Source organism: Lithobates pipiens, unplaced genomic scaffold (assembly GCF_037356315.1).
Source record: "Lithobates pipiens isolate NorthernLeopardFrog02 unplaced genomic scaffold, aLitPip1_a1.2 Scaffold_19, whole genome shotgun sequence".
Taxonomy (NCBI): Eukaryota; Metazoa; Chordata; class Amphibia; order Anura; family Ranidae; genus Lithobates; species Lithobates pipiens.
The window spans coordinates 477,464,014-477,484,955 of record NW_027507764.1 but is presented as its reverse complement, the minus strand read 5'-3'; the positions used below and the strand labels follow the sequence as shown (position 1 = coordinate 477,484,955).

General features: G+C 41.9%; 1 protein-coding gene across 14 annotated transcripts in view; it reads left to right on the top strand.

The window, feature by feature from the left end:
• The window catches only part of PEX2 (peroxisomal biogenesis factor 2), a 31,785-nt gene extending 13,028 nt beyond the window's left edge, over positions 1–18,757 (top strand). The window contains exons 1-4 of one of the 14 annotated variants that reach the window (XM_077492900.1): positions 9,494–9,617; positions 9,744–9,793; positions 12,634–12,726; positions 14,305–18,757. In XM_077492900.1, the coding sequence (XP_077349026.1) occupies positions 12,693–12,726; positions 14,305–15,233 (963 nt within the window). In that variant the 5' untranslated portion in view covers positions 9,494–9,617; positions 9,744–9,793; positions 12,634–12,692 and the 3' untranslated portion in view covers positions 15,234–18,757. Of the gene's footprint in view, positions 1–9,493; positions 9,618–9,743; positions 9,845–12,633; positions 12,843–14,304 lie in introns of those variants that run through there. The other 13 variants (XM_077492898.1, XM_077492897.1, XM_077492899.1 and 10 more) reach the window with 13 other exon arrangements.
• Positions 18,758–20,942: the final 2,185 nt, after the last annotated feature.

Sequence of the window (20,942 nt, the reverse complement as noted above, 5' to 3'; positions counted from 1 at the left end):
CTATTGCTTAATGTCGTTCTAAAGGTTTTTTTTTTTTTTTTTTAACCCTAATGCATTTTCTGTATTAAGATAAAAAACATCTTGTAAAAGTTCCCCCTAGGCCTCCCTAAATTGGTGCTCCTGTCAATGAAATCCTGTGAGGAGGGAGTGGTGGGTGGTGCCTAGTCATACTGTGTGTGTTAATGGACACCAATAGCCTTGTTCAGGAAAGAGCCCACACAAGTGCCCTATAGCTGGGGGCTTGCTATGGGGGCACACCCCAGTGCAAGCAGTTTGTCAAACTATGTGAGAGGCTGACAGCTGATATGACTGGATGGGGCTTGACGATTCATCAGGTGGTACTAATGTATGCGCAATGAGAGAAATGCCCAAAACACAGGTAATCAATCAGCACCTTGTGCATTTGTCCTTGGACGCATAATGCCCTAAGTGTAAGTACTGCTAGGTGCACTGAACAGCCGCAGCAGCTATCAACATCTCATAGAATTTGACAGGGTACCTTCTGCAAAATGGTAGAGCTGCATGAACTGATGCTAAACACCCACTGTGCATGGGACTTATAATATACATTTGCAGCTCTGTTGATCATATGTGTGTGTTTGGCATACAGTTTGACCACCTCTTTCATTAGATATAAAAAAGCAAGAAATAATTTGATATATGATACTACGTTTTTAGAGAGCACTCGCACTGCCTACACACTAAACTGCGCTTTCGTGTGTGGGCAGCTGTCCATTCTGACTGAGGTGAGCCAGCAGTGGGGGGGGGTGATGTGATGTGCATTTTTTTTATGTGTCCCCTTTATTTGAAGTGCACAGCAGTGTGGTGCATTGCGCTGCGCTGCTGTGCAGTGATATGCAATACTTTCCTGTATGCTGCGATAAAATACAGACTTTCTGTATTAAATCACTGCACTGCACTTTCAGACTGCACTGCTCTGTTTACTGTGTGTTCTAGCAGTGGTGGCCTGTGTTCATCCAGTGTGGTTAAATGTAGGTCCCCGCAGTATGTGTGAACACTGCCATAATGTGCTGCATACCTGCACTGGGTGTACATGGCATAACATTTATTTTCAGCTACATTTTACCATAATGTGGCATTGTGTGGGAAACGCTGGAGACAGCAGGAACTGTGTTGACACAGGAATCACACTGTCTCCTCTTACTGTGCGGCACTAATTAAAGAGTTTAATGTGTGACATCAATTTGATTGCCCTTGTAGCAAGGCCCTAATTATATCAATCACATGATATGCAAATCTGAAGAAAATTTTGGTTGTGTTTCTATAGATGAAGACTAATGCTAGTCAAACATGAGAAAATCATTTGTGGATGTTGACAAAAAAGTAATTTCCCTAAAATAATAAATAAAATACCAGCAAGATGGTATGGAACGTATTGCTGATCTTAGATTTATAAGAGACGGGGATCACTGTGTAATACCATCATGTAGAGACCCTATACAGGCTTTTCTAAATTAGTGCCCCTAGTAACCGTATACAGAATGACGAAAGATGTAAACACTGCACCAGACCTGTAGACACAAGGTCCCTTTCACATGATCGGACCGATCGGGTCCGCCTGTTTGTTTTTCGAGTGGACCCGATCGGGTGACATATTGTCCCTATGGGGAGGCGGATGTCCACTGACATCCGATCTGACAAAATCCGCTGAAAACAGACGGATGGAGATACATTTGCCATCTGTCCAGCGGGTCGGATCGGATTAAAACGGATAGGCTGTCCGCTTTCTTCTGATCTCTCCATAGAGAAGAGCGGGACTCTTAACAGGTCCATCTCTGCACAGTGAGCAGAGACGGACCTGTCATTTGCCTTCTTAGCTGGGATCAACGGAGCAATCTCTACTGGACAAGTGGAGTCCATCAAAATGGATTTGCCCTGTGTGAAAGGGGCCTAACGGTGATATCTCCAATTTTACAATATTAATGAGGTAACCCTGAGTAAGCAGCCTTGTATAAGGCAAATTGACTTGGGTCCTTTAGGTGTTCAGTTGACACCACTGTAAAAATTAGGACATGCACTACTTATTTCTCACTGCAGTGTACTGTGACGCATTACACCCACGTCCCAATACTCTGATGTGAATAAAATTTATGAAATGTCACTTTGTACCATTTCAATGAAGTTGTAAAAAAAAGAAAAAAAAAAATGCATGAGTTGTACATTACCACAGTTTACTTCATAGCACAGAGTAGCAGGTGTGAAAGGACGCAGCTGCTGGTGTGAATGAGCCCTTAGGAAGTTCGCAGACCGGAAAATGAAAAGTAATAAAAACCTAAACTAACCCCACCCTCCGCTAATTAACTACTGGTATGAAAAAATATATATATCCATGCCCATGTTACTTACCTGAAGCCACGGTTCTATTAAATTCTGCTAAAACTAGCTACATGATGTGGATACCTACTGATAAAGACAACACTTTCAGTGACCAGTTCCTCGCTCATAGGCTTCAGAGGCAGGAGAACTCATGGGGGCAGTGAGGGGACAAGTGATCAAGGAGATAATGAGCAGGGATAAGTACCTGATCCCCAGGGTGGGAAATGAACATTGGTAACAGAGGAAACGCTGACTTTCATTTATCGTTGGAGGTATTTGGAATACATTATTTAATTTTTGTTTTTGCTTGGAGTTGGGATTGAAGCTGAAGTTTAGGTATCATTTCTATAGCACAGTTATATTGGTCCAGATTGGACCAATGTAAGTATGTACAAACCCAATTCCAAAAAAAGTTGGAATCCTAATAGCATTAGGCTATCCATATGTGACGGGAGTGCCCGTGGAACCCAGAATCCCTTGGAAAGGTTGGTAAACCCTTGTTTCAGCTCCCCATGCACTTATGTCTAAGTCACCCTGTGCCAGGATGAGAAAATATATCTTGAATTACTTAAAATGGGGCAGTAATATTTATCCACTATATCTCCCAGGATATATGTAAAGACTATTCTTGGTTTGTTTGATTCTGAACTCAACATGTTAGTTGAGAGAGCTGATCACATTGGCCTCTGTACAATGTAGGAGACAGGCCGACTCCTGCTGGAGCTCCTGCTATGGTGTGAAGGTGTCCTGTGTTTACACTTATGATAATGTGTAATATACTGTGTGAAGCTCGGTGACAATAAGTCTGACCTGTAGTGAAATCCTGATTAATCATAACAATGCCCAGGAGGGCACGGAGTCACATCTGCTTCTTTAAGGGATTAGTTAATTAGCTCATGTTAATTTATGTTTCTGGTTACAGTTGTATTGTTAGAGTAACATGAGCAGGAGGTAGGAACCTCCTCCTCAACTGTATATAAGACTTGTATTTTGGTTCTAATAAACAGTCCATGTTGAGCAACTAAACAAGTATCGTCTTGTTTTGCGCTTGTGAGCGGTTGGAATATCTGATATCTATATTCAGACTTGGAGGAAGTGGTATATGACGAAAGCACCCAAGCGGAGTGTGGGATGTTTCGTTACACCATACATGCTTAGATTTCTCTCATTCAGCCCTGTGTACTGAATGAGAGAAATCAATTGACTCTCCCATTCACTCTAAAGATTGTGCATTGGGGGGAACCAAAACTACTAGGATGTAGGATGCACTCTTCTGTCAACAATTTTTTGCCTGGCTCCTTCAATTTTTGAAATCAGGGTTTGACTGACAAGGCCACTCACAGCTTGAATTGTGGCCAAATTGTTAGCAATCGGATGATTTTTGAACCATGAAAGCTCCACTTTCCTGTTGCTGCAGTATCACTGCATGTCTAAATGTGGCTGTGCAGTACAGTAGCCTCCAAAGCTTGCCTTGTATACGTGGTAATAGACCTGGGCAGATGCACTTCTTGTTTCTTTAATCGTATATCACAGGACGCAGAACCATAGTAAATACTATGTGGGTTATAGTCCACCTTCAGGTGCTAGACACTGGCACACCCTAAACAGGAAGTTGCCTCCCTATATAACCCCTCCCACTACTGGGAGTATCTGTTTTTTCGCCAGTGTCTAAAGTGATGGTCACGGTTGAAGATGTGCTTTGTTGAGCTTCTCTTGAGTAATCCTTGCTGGGGCTAGCTATGCAGCCAGATCCATTCAAAGTGTCTTTTAGGCCAAATTGGATGGTACCCAGGCCTCGTATCAGAAGAAACTAGGTTTTGCCTGTAACTCTTCTCTTTTTAGAGAGCTGGACCCCGGGATCCAGTACTTTTGGTATTAAGACCATAAGGTTTTACTGGCGGGGTGATTTTTAGTCCAGGATTGTGGGTTCCCTGAGGGTCCCTGGTTCCTGAAGGTCAAGCAGGAAGGGAAGTCGTTGGTTCTTGTGACCCCCAGCGGGGCCCAGGAAATCTTGGTATGCAGAGATTGTAAAGATGGCAGTAGGGGACCCATGGACCCTACCATCACGGCCAGACCTTCTCTCGCAAGGTCCGGTTTTCCATCCTGCTTTACAAATGCTAAATTTAATGGTCTGGCTATTGAGACCCACACTCTGAAGAAGCGTGGGCTGTCAGGTTCAGTAGTTTCTACCTTGGTTAATGCAAGGGAGCTGGCCTCCATAATTCTATATTATGGAGTCTGGGAAACATGTCTCCTGGTGTGAAACCAGGAGTTGCACCCCAGGAAATAGGTCAAAGGTAGAATCCTTGACTTTCTGCAGATGGGGTGAGAAATAAGGCTGGCCTTGAGTGCTTTCTAAGGACAGGTCTCGGCCTTATCGGTATTATTTCAATGACCACTTGCTTTGCTTTCTTTGGTTTGTAACTTTATTCAGGGGTAACACGGCTTAATCTCCAGTTAGGTAACCCCTGAACCCTTGGGACTTTAAGTTTTGTCGGCATTAGAAAACGGTCTTTTTTTTTTTTTTTTTGGCCCGATGCGACATATTCCCCTGGTCCTTTTTTGACAAGGAAACTATTTTTTCTGGTAACCATATCTGCTGCACGAAGGGTATCAGAATTGGCTGCTTTTTCTTGTAAAGAGGCATATTTGTATTGTTCACAAGGATAAGGTGGTATTGCGTCCTCATCCTAACTTTTTACCGAAGGTAATATCGGGTTTTTATCTAAACCAGAATATTGTTCTACCTTCATTTTTCCGGAACCTTGTTCTGTGGAAGAAAAATCACTACATTCTCTTAATGTGGCGAGAGCAGTCGAAGCCTATTTAAAGGTGACTGCTCAGATTTGGAAAATTTATGTTTTTGTTCGTGTTGCCTGAAGGTCCTAAAAGAGGACAAGCAGCATTGAAATCTACTATTTCTAAATGGATTCGACAAGTAATCATTCAAGCTTGTGCTTTAAAGAGGTAGTTCTACCCTCTCAAATCAAAGCGCACTCCTCTAGGGCTGTTAGTGCTTTGTGGGCAGTGAATCACCAAGCCTCCATGGCTCAATTCTGCAAGGCCACAACTTGGTCTTCAATCCATACATTTATCAGATTCTATCTGGTGGGTGTAAAAAGACATGAGGAGGTCGCCTTTGGGCGCAGTGTACTTCAGGCAGAAGTATAAATCCTCTGATTTCATGGTGCCCTACTTTGGTTGTGTCTCCCTCCCCTCAGTTGGCATTGCTCTGGGAGATCCCACATAGTAATTAATATGGCTCTGTGTCCCGTGATGTACAATTAAAGAAAATATAATTTTTATAATCACTTATCTGTAAAATCCTTTTCTTTTGAAGTACATCACGGGACCCAGAGGTGCTGTCCCTCTTTCTAGTATACACATGTATTGCTTTTCTACAAAACTGAGATACTCCCAGTAGTGGGATGGGTTATATAGGGAGGCAAATTCTGTTTAGGGTGTGCCAGTGTCCAGCACCTGAAGGTGGGCTATAACCCACATAGTAATTACTATGGCTCTGTGTCCCGGGATGTACTTCAAAAGAGAAGGATTTTACAGGTAAGCTGTTATAAAAATCCTATTTTTTTTTCAGCAATACATATCTGTCTGAAGACAGATGTGTTGAGAGGTGCGGCTGTTACTAATCAATGCCAGCATAGAGTACTGCAGTGGAAGGGCATACATTTCCAGTAAAAGAAACACCTCTCCCAGCCTATAGTGGATTGATGGCCAAGCGGGGGTTTTACCATTCTGACTGGACCTCAAATGGTGTCCTTCAGAATGGGCTGCTCCTGTGCACTTCTGGGGGGGGGGGGGGCGCGCAACGATCAGTGATGTGGGGTGTGTCCCTCAAACACACCACAGCACCAATCATGGTAAAGAGCTTATGATGTAGGCCAGTGATGGTGAACCTTGGCACCCCAGATGTTTTGGAACTACATTTCCCATGATGCTCCACTACACTGCAGAGTGCATGAGCAACATGGGAAACGTAGTTCCAAAACATCTGGGGTGCCAAGGTTCGCCATCACTGATGTAGGCTCTTCACCATGGGATCCACTGTGTCCAATCACTGCTGATAACAGTGTAAATAGGAAGTGTTGGTTATTTGCATTCCTCTCCTCACGCTGACCGTAACAGGAGAGCTGATAAGTGGCTTTTCTCAGTGGGGACATCTGCACTGATAATCAGTGCCCTGATTATCAGTGCAATCCTGTCATTGATGCCTGTTGGTGCCCATCGGTTCTGCCTGTTAGTGCCCATCATTGCTGCCTATCAGTGCAGCATATCAGTGCCTCCTTATCCATGCCACCTCGTCAGTGCTGCCTCATTAGTGCACATCAGCGAAGGAGAAAAATTACTTATTTACAAAATTCATAAAAGAAACAAATTTTTTTTTTTTTTTTTTTTTTTTTTTTTTCAGCAAAAAAATAAACAACCTAGTGGTGATTAAATACCACCAAAAGAAAGAAATTTGTAAATAAGCATGTTTTCTCCTTCACTGATGTGCACTGATGAGGCTGTACTGATGGGTACTGACAGGCGTCGCTGATGGGGCTTCACTGATAATCCGGCACCGATGATCATCCCCATTCACATCTAGCATTGTGAGAGTGCACTTTTTTTGGCAAATTTTTGCTGTGACACACATAGGCATCTATTTAACCTCCTCCCGCCCGCCCTATAGCCGAATGACGGCCTTAGAGCGGGCGGCTTCCTTCGCCTGGCCGTCCCTGGACGGCCTGGTGTTTACTTCCGCAATGCGCGCTGCCGGGGGCGCGTATCGCGGAAGTATTGATTGTATTTGCCGTGTCTCCCGGAGACAGGCAAATACAGATCGCCGTGAACGGCCAATCAAAGCGGCCGTTCACAGCGCGATCGCAGCTGCCAATGGGAGATGATCTCATATGTAAACATATGAGATCATCTCCCATTGCCGTGTCTCTCCCTCCTCACACAGAGACAGCGTGTGAAGAGGGAGAGCGATCTATGTGTCAGCCCCAGTGCCATCTGTCAGCCCCAGTGCCATCTGCCAGTAGTGCCAGTGCCACCTGCCAGCGCCTGCCGTCAGCCCCAGTGCCGTCAGCCCCAGTGCCGCCAGTGCCACCTGCCAGTGCCGTCCGTCAGCTCCAGTGCCGTCCGTCAGCTCCAGTGCCATCCGTCAGCCCCAGTGCCACCTGCCAGTGCCACCTGCCAGTGCCATCCGTCAGCCCCAGTGCCACCTGCCAGTGCCATCCGTCAGCCCCAGTGCCGCCAGTGCCACTTGCCAGTGCCAATGCGCCAGTGCCACCTGCCAGCCCCAGTGCCATCCGTCAGCCCCAGTGCCGCCAGCCCCAGTGCCACCTGCCAGTGCCACCTGCCAGCGCCAGTGCCATCCGTCAGCCCCAGTGCCGCCACCTGCCAGTGCCACCTGCCAGCGCCATCTGCCAGCCGCAGTGCCATCTGCCAGCCCCATTTGCCAGAGCAATTAGTCAGAGCAAATAGCCAGCCCCATCTGCCAGCCCCAGAAATAAGATGTGTAATTTATGCTCCTAGAACGCCTGATGGTGCTATTTCAATATTGGGCCTCTGTATGTGGTCAGGCTGTGTAAAAGTCTCACACATTTGGTATCGTTATACTCAGGAGGAGTAGTAGAACGTATTTTGGGGTATCATTTTTGCTATGTACATGCTATGTGTTGGAAATATCTTATAAATGGACAACTTTGCGTAAAAAAAAAATGCGTTTTCATTTTTTTTCCACATTTTCCCAAAACTTCTGGAAAAAAAATGAACCATTCAAACGACTCATTATGCCTCATAGATTATACGTTGGGGTGTTAGCTTTCCAAAATGGGGTCGCTTTGTGGGCATTTCCATTGTCCTGGTGCTCCAGGGCCTTCAAAACTGTAATAGGTGGTTGAGAAATTAAATGTGTAATTTATGCTCCTAGAACGCCTGATGGTGCTATTTCAATATTGGGCCTCTGTATGTGGCCAGGCTGTGTAAAAGTCTCACACATTTGGGATCGTAATACTCAGAAGGAGTAGCAGAACGTATTTTGGGGTGTCATTTGTGGTATACACATGCCATGTGAGAGAAATAACCTATTACATTGAAAATTTTGTGAGGAAAAAAAATCTTAATTTTGCAAATAATTGTGGGAAAAAGATGACAACATCAAAAAAGCTCACCATGCATCTTAGTAAATACCTTGGAATGTCTACTTTCAAAAAAGGGGTCATTTGGGGGGTATTTGTACTTTCCTGACTTGTTCGGGTCGCAAGAAATGAGATAGGCCACCAGTACATCAGTTGAGATCAATTTTGTGCGATTCGCACCACAGATTGTAGACTCTCTAACTTTCATAAAGACCAAATAATATCCACTAATTTGGGTTATTTTTACCAAAGATATGTAGCAGTATAAATTGTGGCCAAAATTTATGAAAAAAAAATTATAATTTGCAAAATTTTATCACAGAAACAAAGAAATATGCGTTTTTTTTTCAAAATTTTCGGTCTTTTTTCATTTATAGCGCAAAAAATAAAAACCCCAGAGGTGATCAAATACCACCAAAAGAAAGCTCTATTTGTGGGAAAAAAAGGACACAAAATTCATTTGGGTACAGTGTTGCATGACTGAGTAATTGTCATTCAAAGTGTGAGAGCACCGAAAGCTGAAAATTGGTCTGGTCAGGAAGGGTGTTTAAGTGCCCAGTAAGCAAGTGGTTAAATGGGCCACCCTACACGTGGCAACGTAGCTCATGGTACATTTTGGCGTGTTGTGGGCTGCATGTTTTGCTGTGTTTATCACTTGGTTTTTCATGTAACAAAATGTGTGTTTGCATCTGCATTTGGTGTGCCTTTAGCAATTAATGGCACAAAAGTGTGAGTAGTTCATTTTTAGGTGTTTAAAGGTGACTATACACTACGCAATCTGATTGTACAATCTCTGTATGATCTCCTTTTTAAGTACAAAACTATATAATATGAGGACGCACCATCTATCCAATCACTCTGTATCCAATCAGGCAGGCCCTTGCACTGCATAGTTGATAGTAGATCTAAAGAACATTGTACAATTAGATTGTATCTTGTATGGTGAGCTTTACAGACTTTCAGGAACATGTTTTTTCCTGTTTTTAATACAGCTCTATCCACATAGGCTGTTATGTGATCACTCAGCTCCAGCACACTCTGCCAAATGAACAATCAATGCAAGAGGAAGGTCAAGTTCAAAACTATAGATGGCTGTGTATTTAGTGAGAACAGTTCAGACTGATAATGATTACCTAGGTAAAGCATGTAACTACAGAGGAGGGTGGCATCAGTCCCCAGGAGAGGGAGGGCAGGTGCAGACTGTGTCAGCTGGTGAAGTATTTCCTTTTTAACATTTTTTTTCCTTTCTAAATACTTTTTTAGGACAGGTAATGGAGGATTTTTCTACAGGAGACTGAAGGCTACTCTAGAAGGTGAGGCCTGCCCTAAAAGACAGAGAAGGCTTTCCTTTTTCTGCAGCAGAGGTACATTAATGGTACACTATATTGCAAAAATTATTGGGACACCTGCCTTTACATGAACTTTAATGGCATCTCAGTCTTAGTCCTTAGGGTTCAATATTGAGTTGACCCACCCTCTGAAGCTTTAACGGCTTCAACTCTTCTGAGAAGTCTGTGCACAGGGTTTAGGAGTGTGTGTATGGGAATGTTTGACTATTCTTCCAGAAGTGCATTTGTGAGGTCAGGCACTAATGCTGCACGTGAAGGCTGTCTCGCAGTCTCCACTCTAATTCATCCCAAAGGTGTTCTCTCTGGTTGAGTTCAGGACTCTGTGCAGGTCAGTCAAGTTCCTCCACTCTAAACGTGCTCATCCTCACTATGTTGCCAAAAGTATAGGGCCTCCAAAATCATTTGGTGGAGGGTGGGATTATGGTGTGGGGTTGTTTTTCAGGGGTTGGGCTTGGCCTCATCGTTCCAGTGAAGGGAACTCGTAAGGCGTCACCTTACCAAGACATTTTGGACAATTGCATGCTCCCAACTTTGTGGGAACAGTTTGGGCATGGCCCCTTCCTGTTTCAACATGACTGTGTACCAGTGCACAAAGCAAGGTCCATAAAGACATCGATGAGCGAGTTTGGGGTGGAGGAACTGGCCTGCCTGCGTCCTGACCTCAACCCAATAGAACACTTTTGGGCTTAATTAGAGTGGAAACTACGAGCCAAGCCTTTTCATCCAACATCAGTGCCTGAACTCACAAATGCGCTTCTGGAAGAATGATCAAACATTCCCATAGACACACTCCTAAACCTTGTGGACAACCTTCCCAGAAGAATTGAAGCCTATATAATATTGAACCCTACGAACTGAGACTGGGGCACCATTAAAGTTTGTGGGTGTGTAAAGCTTGGCATCCCAATACTTTTGGAAATTTTGTGTTTATTGGTACATAGGAAGCTGGAATTTAGAGAAACAAACAAAAAAGGCAAATTTGACCCTTTTTAAAAGTGTTTTTTTTTTTTTTTTGGTGTCAAATCAGTTTGTGTCATTTCTAGATTTGTTCTTCGAGCTGTTCTTTCTACAAAACAGTTTAATTGATTGATTTAATCTTTACATTGGCGCACTTTTTCTGACATGCCAGTAAACCCGCAACCAAAATAAAGTCACAGTAATAGTTAATTTTCTCTTCTCTTCTTTTCTTTTATATACATCTCTGAACAAAGGTTTTACGACATAAAGGAGAATGTAATCCAGCAAACATTCTGTTGCGTAGCATTTTATTGCAGGGTGCTCACTTAAATTGGTCTAGGGGGAATACAATTCGGCATTTGGCTGTATTGGGATCGCCTCTCCATTTTCTGCATGTGTACAATTTGGCTTCAGTAGTTTGACTCTTCTTTTTGTTCGTGCAGTGACCTCAGGAGAGGGAACCTTGCTTTGTTCTCAGGTTTTGTCTGTGGATCCGGGGTCATTCTTTGTTACAACATGATATTCATGTGACGTCGAGTGAATGTCAATAGGTAGCAGAGAGTGGAGGATTGTATAAATAGCCCTTGAGTTACCCCACCAAACATTTTTTTTTTCTTTTATCAGATAATCACAGTACAATAGCTAAGCCCACCTGCAGAAGATGGTCTTTTGTTATTTGTTTTTGCTGGGCCCTGCAAGCATTGGGTCTGCTAGCTGTGGCTGTTCCGAGCAGGGGATGTTAAAATCATGTCAAAATTTGGAAGTCAGGCAAATATGAGTAGGACATTTAAAAACTGTGCACCTGCTGAGCTTTTTAGAAATGATCCCAACTTTTTCGGGTATTGGGACATTTTTCTGGTTTTATTGCTAGCTAGCAGGGTGTGTTCTGACACGCAGCTTTTTAAAATCTGTACAAATATTGTGCCATCTTTAGAAAGTATTTGAGAAGGTTTTATATTTTATTACTGTTAAAGTAGGGTTTCTTATTTAAAATGCAAATATCTCAAATTATTTTGATTGTTCCATGTATTAAATTGAACCTGTCACAACAACAAAGTTTTGAATAGCTGTCATTTTATTCATGGTACCTGCAAATAGCTCTATCTCAGGCACCCCAAAATTTGTCCGCGTGCTATATTTACAAACCCTGAGATTTCTGCTTGGATTGGCATGCATCCTCTCCTCTGGGGTTTGCCATAATTCCTAGTGGAAATTGGTCACATTGTCAGGCAGAGAAATTTGTTTTTGCAATGCTGCCTAGCAGTTTGTCTGATTTTAGTGAAAATGGGGAATCCTGACTGATCAGTATGCACAGCTTTTTGAAGGAAAAAATGCCACCCAGGAAAGTTTGAACAGGCTGAAGGGAATTGGAAGACCCTTGGAAAATGGGTGATCTAAGCTTTTTTGGCTATACTTCTCCTGTGGGTTACAGGAGTTCAGATAGTCTAGGCTCTGAGAAGATCCCACCATATGATCAGGATCCATCCAGAAGTCCAGGCCGACAGCTGGCTCAGCCTCTCAGTGAGTGGCTAAAAACCTGAGCCAGCCAGCTCCTGCCCCCACCACAGCCCAGCGCTCCAGTGAGTGCTGGTGGGGAGAGCAGAGAGCCACTGACTGACAGTCACCAGCTCTCTGCAGCCTGCGGACTGAGACCTGAGCAATCAGTGATGTTTGCACAGTTCTTGGTCTTCGAGGCAATGGGCGACAGCTGCAGCTAGGATCTGTCCCGTAGCCATCTTAGTATGATTTTTTTTTTATTATTATGGCGATTTCTATACTTCTCTTTAAAAAAAAAAATCAAAAAAAAAAATCTGTGTACATGCCTTTTTTTTCACCATTGTCTTTAGTTCATAGACACGCAAGTCCTCTTCACTTTCTTCTTCCCATGGCTGTAAATGGATCCTAAATGCGGAAGGCCCTCATTTCAGCTCTGGCTCACAGTAAGTGGGTTAACTACTGCTGGCTATAATTCCAACCGAAAAGGGGTCCGCATTGGATCGATGAGTGAGTCTGCGAGAAACCGGGCCAGGAAAGACCATGCAAGATATAGTCGTAGGTAAAGGGTTAGCTGACAGCAGGGGTATCATAATTATAAAGCAGTGATTGTGACATTTACCAAATATGTACTGGTAGTGAATCAATTGCTGTCATTTAAAACACTTGCACTAGTAAGATTCATCTGCAGTGAATGTTTGCTGCGTGTCAAATTTTCTGCTTAATAAATGGCCACTTATCCACTTAAGGACCGCCTCCTGCACATATAGGTTGGCAGAATGGCACGGCTGGGCACAAGCACGCACCTGTACGTTGCTTTTTAGGTGCCCAGCCATGGGTCAGGAGCGTGTCACCGGTGGCACACTCCCGGCCCGGTCCTGAGCTCCGTGGACGCGGGACCAGCGGACCCGATCGCTGCTGGTGTCCCACGCTGAAGAACGAGGAGAGGTCTGTGTAAACAAACCTCTCCCCGTGCTTCCTACTATGGCTGTCACCGATCGTCTCTTCCCTTTTTATAGGGAAAGACGATCAGTGACGTCACGTGCCAGACCACGCCCCCCACAATAAAAAAAAAAAAAACATAACATCATACATAACACTACACTGCCCCCTAGTGGTTAACTCCTTCACTGCCAGTGTCATTTTACACAGGAATCAGTGCATTTAAATAGCACTGATTAAAATGACAATGGTCCCAAAAATGTCTGATGTGTCCACCATGATGTCGCAGGCACAATAAAAATTGCTGCCATTACTAGTAAAAAAAAAAAAATTTTTTATAAAAATGCTATAAAACTATCCCCTATTTTGTAAACGCTATAACTTTTGCGCAAACCAATCAATAATCGCTAATTGTGTTTTTTTTTTTTTATATATTTTTTGGGGATATTTATTATATATTATAGCAAAAAGTAAAAAATATTGCATTTTTTTCAAAATTGTCGCTCTATTTTTGTTTATAGCGCAAAAAATAAAAAACGTAGGGGTGATCAAATACCACCAAAAGAAAGCTCTATTCGTGGGAAAAAAAAGACGCCAATTTTGTTTGGGAGCCACGTCACACAACCGCACAATTGTCAGTTAAAGCGGCGCAGTGCCGAATCGCAAAAAGGGGCTTGGTCCTTTGGCTACAAATTGGTCTGGGGCTTAAGTGGTTAAATTTAGATTTAGGCCTTGGACTTACCAACACATGTAAATCCTACATGCACTTCACTAGCAAGTACATATGGAACCAGTGTGTTTTTAACAGGGCTTATAGTCAAAGGGTACATTTTGTAAATATATTTGTGAATAGCTTTTCAGTGAAAGGGTTTACAGTAACCTTTAGGTTCAGTGTATATGAAGACTACCTTTCATGTTCATTGTGTAATGCAGACTTAAACTGGTTATTTTTTAATAAGAGATATTCCTGATGAGAATAGATAGATGTTAGTTATTACAAGTCTTTAGTGCTTTGAATTAGAAGCTCTCATTATTGGTTAGATAAATATTCTGCATGTTAAATAACCAGATTTATTTTCCAGCAGGAGAAATGGCTGTGGCGGAAAACAATATGGAAGACATAAATCCTGTGTTAAGAATAAGTCAACTGGATGCTATTGAATTAAACAAGGCACTGGAGCAATTAATCTGGTCTCAATTTAACAGTTGTTTTCAAGGCTTCAAACCAGGACTTTTGAGTCGCTTTGAACCAGAGATTAAAGCATTTTTATGGCTGTTCTTATGGAGATATACAGTGTACTCCAAAAACACTACTGTTGGTCAGTCGATTTTGAACATTCAGTACAAAAATGACTTGTCTCAAACCAAAACATATAGGCCACTTAATAAACAGCAGAAATTATGGTTTGCACTTTTTACAGTTGGAGGAAAATGGCTGGAAGAAAGGTCCTATGATTTATTTAGTAATCACTCTTTTGGGTCATCTTTTCAGAGAACAAAGTACTTTATTAATGTTGTATCTGGCCTTGTGAAGATTTGTGGACTGCTTAATTTTTTGGTTTTCTTGCAGCAAGGAAAGTTTGCCACACTGGCTGAACGCCTATTAGGAATCCGGTCAGTATTCAGCAAGCCTCAAACTATACGGCAGGTTGGGTTTGAGCACATGAATAGAGAAATTTTGTGGCATGGATTTGCTGAATTTCTGATCTTTCTTTTGCCTCTGATCAACACACAAAAACTGAAATCAAAGATGTTTTCCTGGTTTAAGCCAGTCAAAGGGCTCTCTTTTACTGATCCATCTCTAGTGGTCCTTTGTAAGGAATGCTGCTTGTGTGGGGAATGGCCAACTATGCCACATACCATTGGCTGCAACCATGTCTTCTGCTACTACTGTATTAAAAGTAATTACATGGCTGATATGTATTTCACGTGCCCAAAATGTAGCACTCAAGTACACAGTCTGCAGCCCCTCGAGTTCAAAGTTGAAATTTCTGAAGTTCACACTTTGTAAACTTTGCAAAACATACTCATCCTGAACAGTGATGTCTCCCAGTTTTCATATGTTCTCTGGATTACAATGGTGAAAACGTTAGGGTTGAGTTCTTATGCCATCTTCAAAAATAAATATGAAGACTAACAGACCCAAGGAAACTAGTTCCAAGAAATAGATGAAGCCTATTGTTGATTCAGCCAACCAGTCTGAAATGGCATTTTTATGGAATCCCTTAATTGTGACTTTTGTTGTTAAATTCCTTGAAATCTTAACAGCGTTTTTACCTGAGTTGTCTTTTTTTATTTTTGAACATTTAACTGATCAGATTTTCTTCTCAGTGTAGAAGAAAGACCATATTTTTCCACTTGCCCTCAAAAATAGCCTAATTGGTCGCTTTGAGCACTAAACCTAACCCTAGCCTAACTGGTCATTTTGAGCCCTAAGAAGAAGCCAGATTAGTCTAAGCTCTTTTTTGAAGTTGGATATGATTTAATAGACTGTTATTATCATGAACTAGGTGACACTTTACAAACTGGAATGGTGTTAAAATAGAAGCCGCCACAAAGTGTCAGTACTTACCACTACCTTGTCAAAAAACCCTCCAAGTGCGCAAAATTATTTCTAATATTCAGAGCATGCAAAGTATGTCATTCACAGCTCTGCCCCACACTCACAGTTTAAAGGATAACTAACGACATTTTTTTACATTTATTTTAAGTTTTGGATAGGGTGAAGCAGGATTAGAACACCTGTCAGGTTTTTTTTGTCTTGCTTACCATTATCACTAAGAGTGACAATAAAAGAAAATTCCAGATCACCAGAACAGGAATAGAGGGCACATCTTCCACTGGGAATACTAGTTCTGGTGACAACCAAGGATTCCTTCACTTTGCCTCACCTTTCCATACAGTATGTCTTTAAGTTGCCCCGTTGCATTGTGGGTAGAGGTGGGATTCCTGACTGTTTCAGAAATTGCATACTGTGTGCGGTCTGAATTCCTGGGCTCCTGGATGACACTGGGCAGATTTTGGATAAGGCAGTGGTGTGATGCCAACTGTTACATGGTTGACCTGTGTGACCTTCACTCCTAGATGCATAGCCATACAAATTTTTGTATTTTGTTTTACCACTATGAATCTTTTTTTTCTCATGGAACTTTATAGGAATACATTAACCCCTGTCAGGGACAAAAAAAAAGTATGGACAATTTTGGTAGAAGCGGTTTAAATTATCAGAATCTTTTTTTCATAGAAGGAAACATTTTTAGAACATAAACACTACTTGCCACTATGTTAAATATGCCTTTTCTGCTGCCCTGATGGGCACATCCCTCGAAAGGAGATTGATAAAGACTCCGCAAGAGATCATACCCTTACTCCCTCAACTTAATCTAATAAAATTAGACATGGTAGAGTGGTCAGCTGTTGGACATATACAGTAACATAAATAAGCTTGTCTTTACAAACATCTTCCACACTTGAAGGATCCAATGTGCTTTCTTCTCAATGTGGTTCAGGCTCATTTGTGATGAAGAGTTTGGTATGGGTGAGGGCTTGGGAGAGTCCTAGAGACAGACAGACAGACCTGACCTTCATTGTTGGACTAATGACATTACTTGGCTATACTGCGCTGCATAAGATTGTGCAAAAAGGACAGATGTGCTGAAATTCTTAGCAGACATTCAAGTATCTGTACAGAAGTCTAGTGAATCCTTAATTTTTGATGTCAGTATCGCCATGCAGCTTTGTTTTGGTGACGATCCTGGTTTAAGAAGGGATTGATTTCGAGAAGAAAGGATAAGCACAGATTAGAAGGAGTTAGGGCTAGAAATTTAAGTTTAAGAGTTGAAATTTAGGGGGCTAATTATCTACTTATGTTTTATGGTTAATCCCAAGTCCAGCTAAATAAAGTGGTAAAGGGTTATAAACCCTGTCTGTAGTTTTTTTTTTTAGGAGTTTGTTTCTCACTTTTCTAGCCTATAATAACCGTACACAGATGAGGTTGATAAGTTCTAACCTTATCTAGCTGCATTAAAAACATATGTTTCTGCTATTTATGCCCCCTTTGGCGAGATATACTATCACTTCTTGCCCCTGTGGCTCCACGTTACTAGGACAAGGGACAAGATATGAAATAGAATTCCCCCCCCCTCCAGCTGGCAAACAAACAGCAATAAAAAACTGAAAAGAAATTCCTACTGTTCTACACTATATCTAAAAAAATTAAATAAAAGTTGTAAGTGTTAAGGGTTTAAGTGGAAGTTTAGGCAAAAACTAACTCTAATCCTACTCTATGCCACATTCTAAGACTAATCTATCTAGTCCTGTAAACCAAAAATCGCTGTACTTACCTGTTCTGCATGCCTTCTGGTCTGGTCCAACGCTGTGCTGTCAGTGGTAGCTCCAGTGTGTAGGCGTGGGCATGTACAGCCGACAATACTAACTCTATGGGTTATGTCACTTCCCTGGCACTTCACAGCCATTGTGGGTTCCCAGATCCTGCACACAGTAAGCACTGCTGGAGACTGGACCGGATCCGCTGCAGAAAAGGTAAGTACGGTGATTTTTGCTTTACAGGGCTAGATAGATTAGTCCTAGAATGCGGCAGAGAGCAGGATTATAGTTTGTTTTTGCCTAAACTTCCACTTTAAGTGTATGTGTGAGGGTAAGATTAGGGTAAAGTTAACGGTCATATCAAGGGTTCCATTTCAGGGTTAATTTAAAGGAGCTCTAAAGCCAAAATTAAATGTTGTTTTGTTAACCTTGGATAGAGTGGGGATCTGTAGCAACCCTGGCTAGGTTTTTTATTATCTGAAAGAGGTTCTGAATCCAAAAGTTGGCTTGATTTTGCTGTAAGGAATAGAGATATATCAAGTAGAGTGCAGTGGCTCTGGTTATGGTTAGGCAGCTCTAATACACAAAAGGGGGGTCTATAGAAGGTGTTTTGGATGTAATACAGGGAGTATAGGGGCAAAGACAGGTTAAGGCAGAATGGAGCCCTAAGCAAAGTAGTAGCTTTGGTCCTAATCTCTTCAACTGATATTAATAAAGATTGCAATAGGCTCTGAAACAGACAATCTACAAGTGCATCCTCCTTGTGAATCAATAACTGGTCAAAGTTGTGAACCTGTTGTGCTATCCCTCTAGTTTATTGCAGGAGTAGGAATATTATAGCAAGTCCCCCTGGGAAGGTCGCCAAACCCAAGGATCCTGCCTAGGTTGCCTTGTGGATGATTCATCTCTTCATAGGAGGAAAGCAGCACCACACCAGATATGGTTATTCCGTTCAGACAAACCCAAAAGACAACCCAGTGTATTTCAAGATGTGTTAAGGACCCTTTTAATTTAAGGTTAAAAGAATAATACTAAATGCAGATTTTGGTGTGCTTAAAAACTCACTTTAACCAACTTATATTTTTCCTTATGTATTATAATAAAATGACCTGATTTTGTTTCAGTGGATATTTCTGATGATTATTAATGTTGTTTTCGGCCAATACTTGCACTAAACACATAATTAAAGTTTCTTTTTTTGCAATATTACTAATGATATCAAATTATTTTTTAGGATAATTTTTAAGAATTTCTGGATCTTACAGAATCTCTGTTTGCATTTTATGTATTTGTAAATCCTGTTGTTTTGTCTAACTCAGTAAAGGTATTTTTTAATTTTGTTGCAGGAAAACAGATAACGTTCCTGGCATTGTGCCTTTATGCAGGTGAATGCGTTATTTTTCAATAATTCCGATGGAGTATTCAGAATTCTATTACCTTTATATCTTTAGAAGCTTTAAGTGTGCAGTAAGGTTTTTCATACTGTACCTCATAAAAATTCATTACGGAAGGGCATAAACAAGTACTTTTTCCTTCCAGTCATTGGCAGTAAGTGATTCATCTGTTTTCCACAGAAAACCAATTTCATTGCAGATGTCCTGTAATTTCCAATCTCCCCGAATTGTGGAAGCGTATCACACCATCCTCATGTAAGGAATGTGAGGATATTTTTGTGAGGGAGTAAAAGAGGGTGAGGGGAAAAGCTGTGCTTAGTCTTGTTAATGGGATTGAATAGCATTTGCTGTCTCATCAGTTTTGCAAAAGAACCGTAAAGTAATCAGGCTGCCTTCCTTTCTGCCTTACACCGGCTATCAATTTAAGCATGGGGGCTGGTTTTGTTACATATATGTGTGGGCACAAAAGTGGAATTGGGAAGTCCTTTCAGATAAGTCTTTCACTATCAAAGGAACATTGATTTACTTCTGCCTTTTGGCTGTAAAATTGTGGACGGTAGAGGTTAAAAATTAATGTTTCCTGAAATGTGCCAAAGCAGTGAAGTGCATATTCAGTACAAGCACAGTGATGTAAAGTAGTTTTAAAAGACATTGGTTATTTTCTTTTCTACTTTCCCACTCAAAGTATAGTTCCTTTTGCCTATCTGCATGGGCATAACTGTAGCCATAGCAGGTATTGCAGCATATTCCTAGCAGGACAGGGGGAGAGTCTGATCATGTTATGATCTATATAAGTTACATCTGACAGAAAAATCAAATGAAATAAATGTTTGCATATACTTAAATACTAATGTACCTTTTATGCAAAAAAATAAATAAGTATGCCGCGCCCCCCCCCCCCCAGCCTAGTATATTAAAAATCTGATCTTGGATGCCGAGTTGGGCTTTTACATTCATCACTTTTGAACTTGTAGTCACATTGCCCAGCGCAGTGGAAACTCAGATCGTTTAAAGGGGGACTGTGCTGCATCTGAGATAAGATTTATGGAATACTAGCTAAGAGGGTGGTGGGGGGACCCTTAAAACCCAACTCTAGGTAACTAAAAAAATCATCCCTTCACTGTGCCTTCACTGCAAGGGTTAATTGCTTGTTTAGGTCTAGGCCAAATTAGGGTCCATAGTCCTGCAGTAGGCGTGATGACACCAAGGAACATTCCAACTCCAGAACATAGGGGAGCACCATCTGCTGGGGGAACAGATTTCTCTGAGTTGAACGCTTTATTATTTTTTTTTTTTTATGAAAAGAATGCCGTAAAGCCGTACCCCCTCCCCCCCCCCCCTTCCCTGTCAACGCTTTACTTACCTATAGGGGTGCTAAGCTGTCAGTACCTATGCAGCTGGTCCAGTAGTCCGGGAGTTCTGAAATCCTCTAAAGGTACTTTCCATTCAAAGTTGGAAGTTAAATTAGGTCTCAAGTCAAAAAAATGTTTTTTCATTTTAGATAAAGTAAGGCTGGTCATACATGGTTACAATCTCAGCCGGTTCAGCAGAAACTGGCCTAGATTCGAACCGTTAATGGGCAGGCTGAATGTGTAGTTGAACGATCCATCAACTTGGATACAACCTGCTTGCCGGAATCGTTTGTGATCATTGCAAATGGCTGCTAACGTGCTAAAGCCATCTCCTCTCAGCGGGGATGGCTTCTCCCGCCCCCTACTTTTGGCAGAAAATGGTTCGGCAGGAGGGATTCCCCTGTCGGCACTGCCTGTGTTGATGGGGGAATCATGCAAATTTCTTTCCTGCAACCCATGGTTGGCCTGCCTTAGTGAGGGTTATTTTTTTTTTTTTTTTTTTTGTGTCATCTGTGTACCACGGTGGATATTTCACTACTGGAATACCTTTTTAAAGTGAGGAAATTCCTGCTTGTCTCATGTGGTACACCGATTAGTCCTGCCAATTTAAAGGGATTGTAAAGTTACAAAGTTTTTCACCTTAATGCT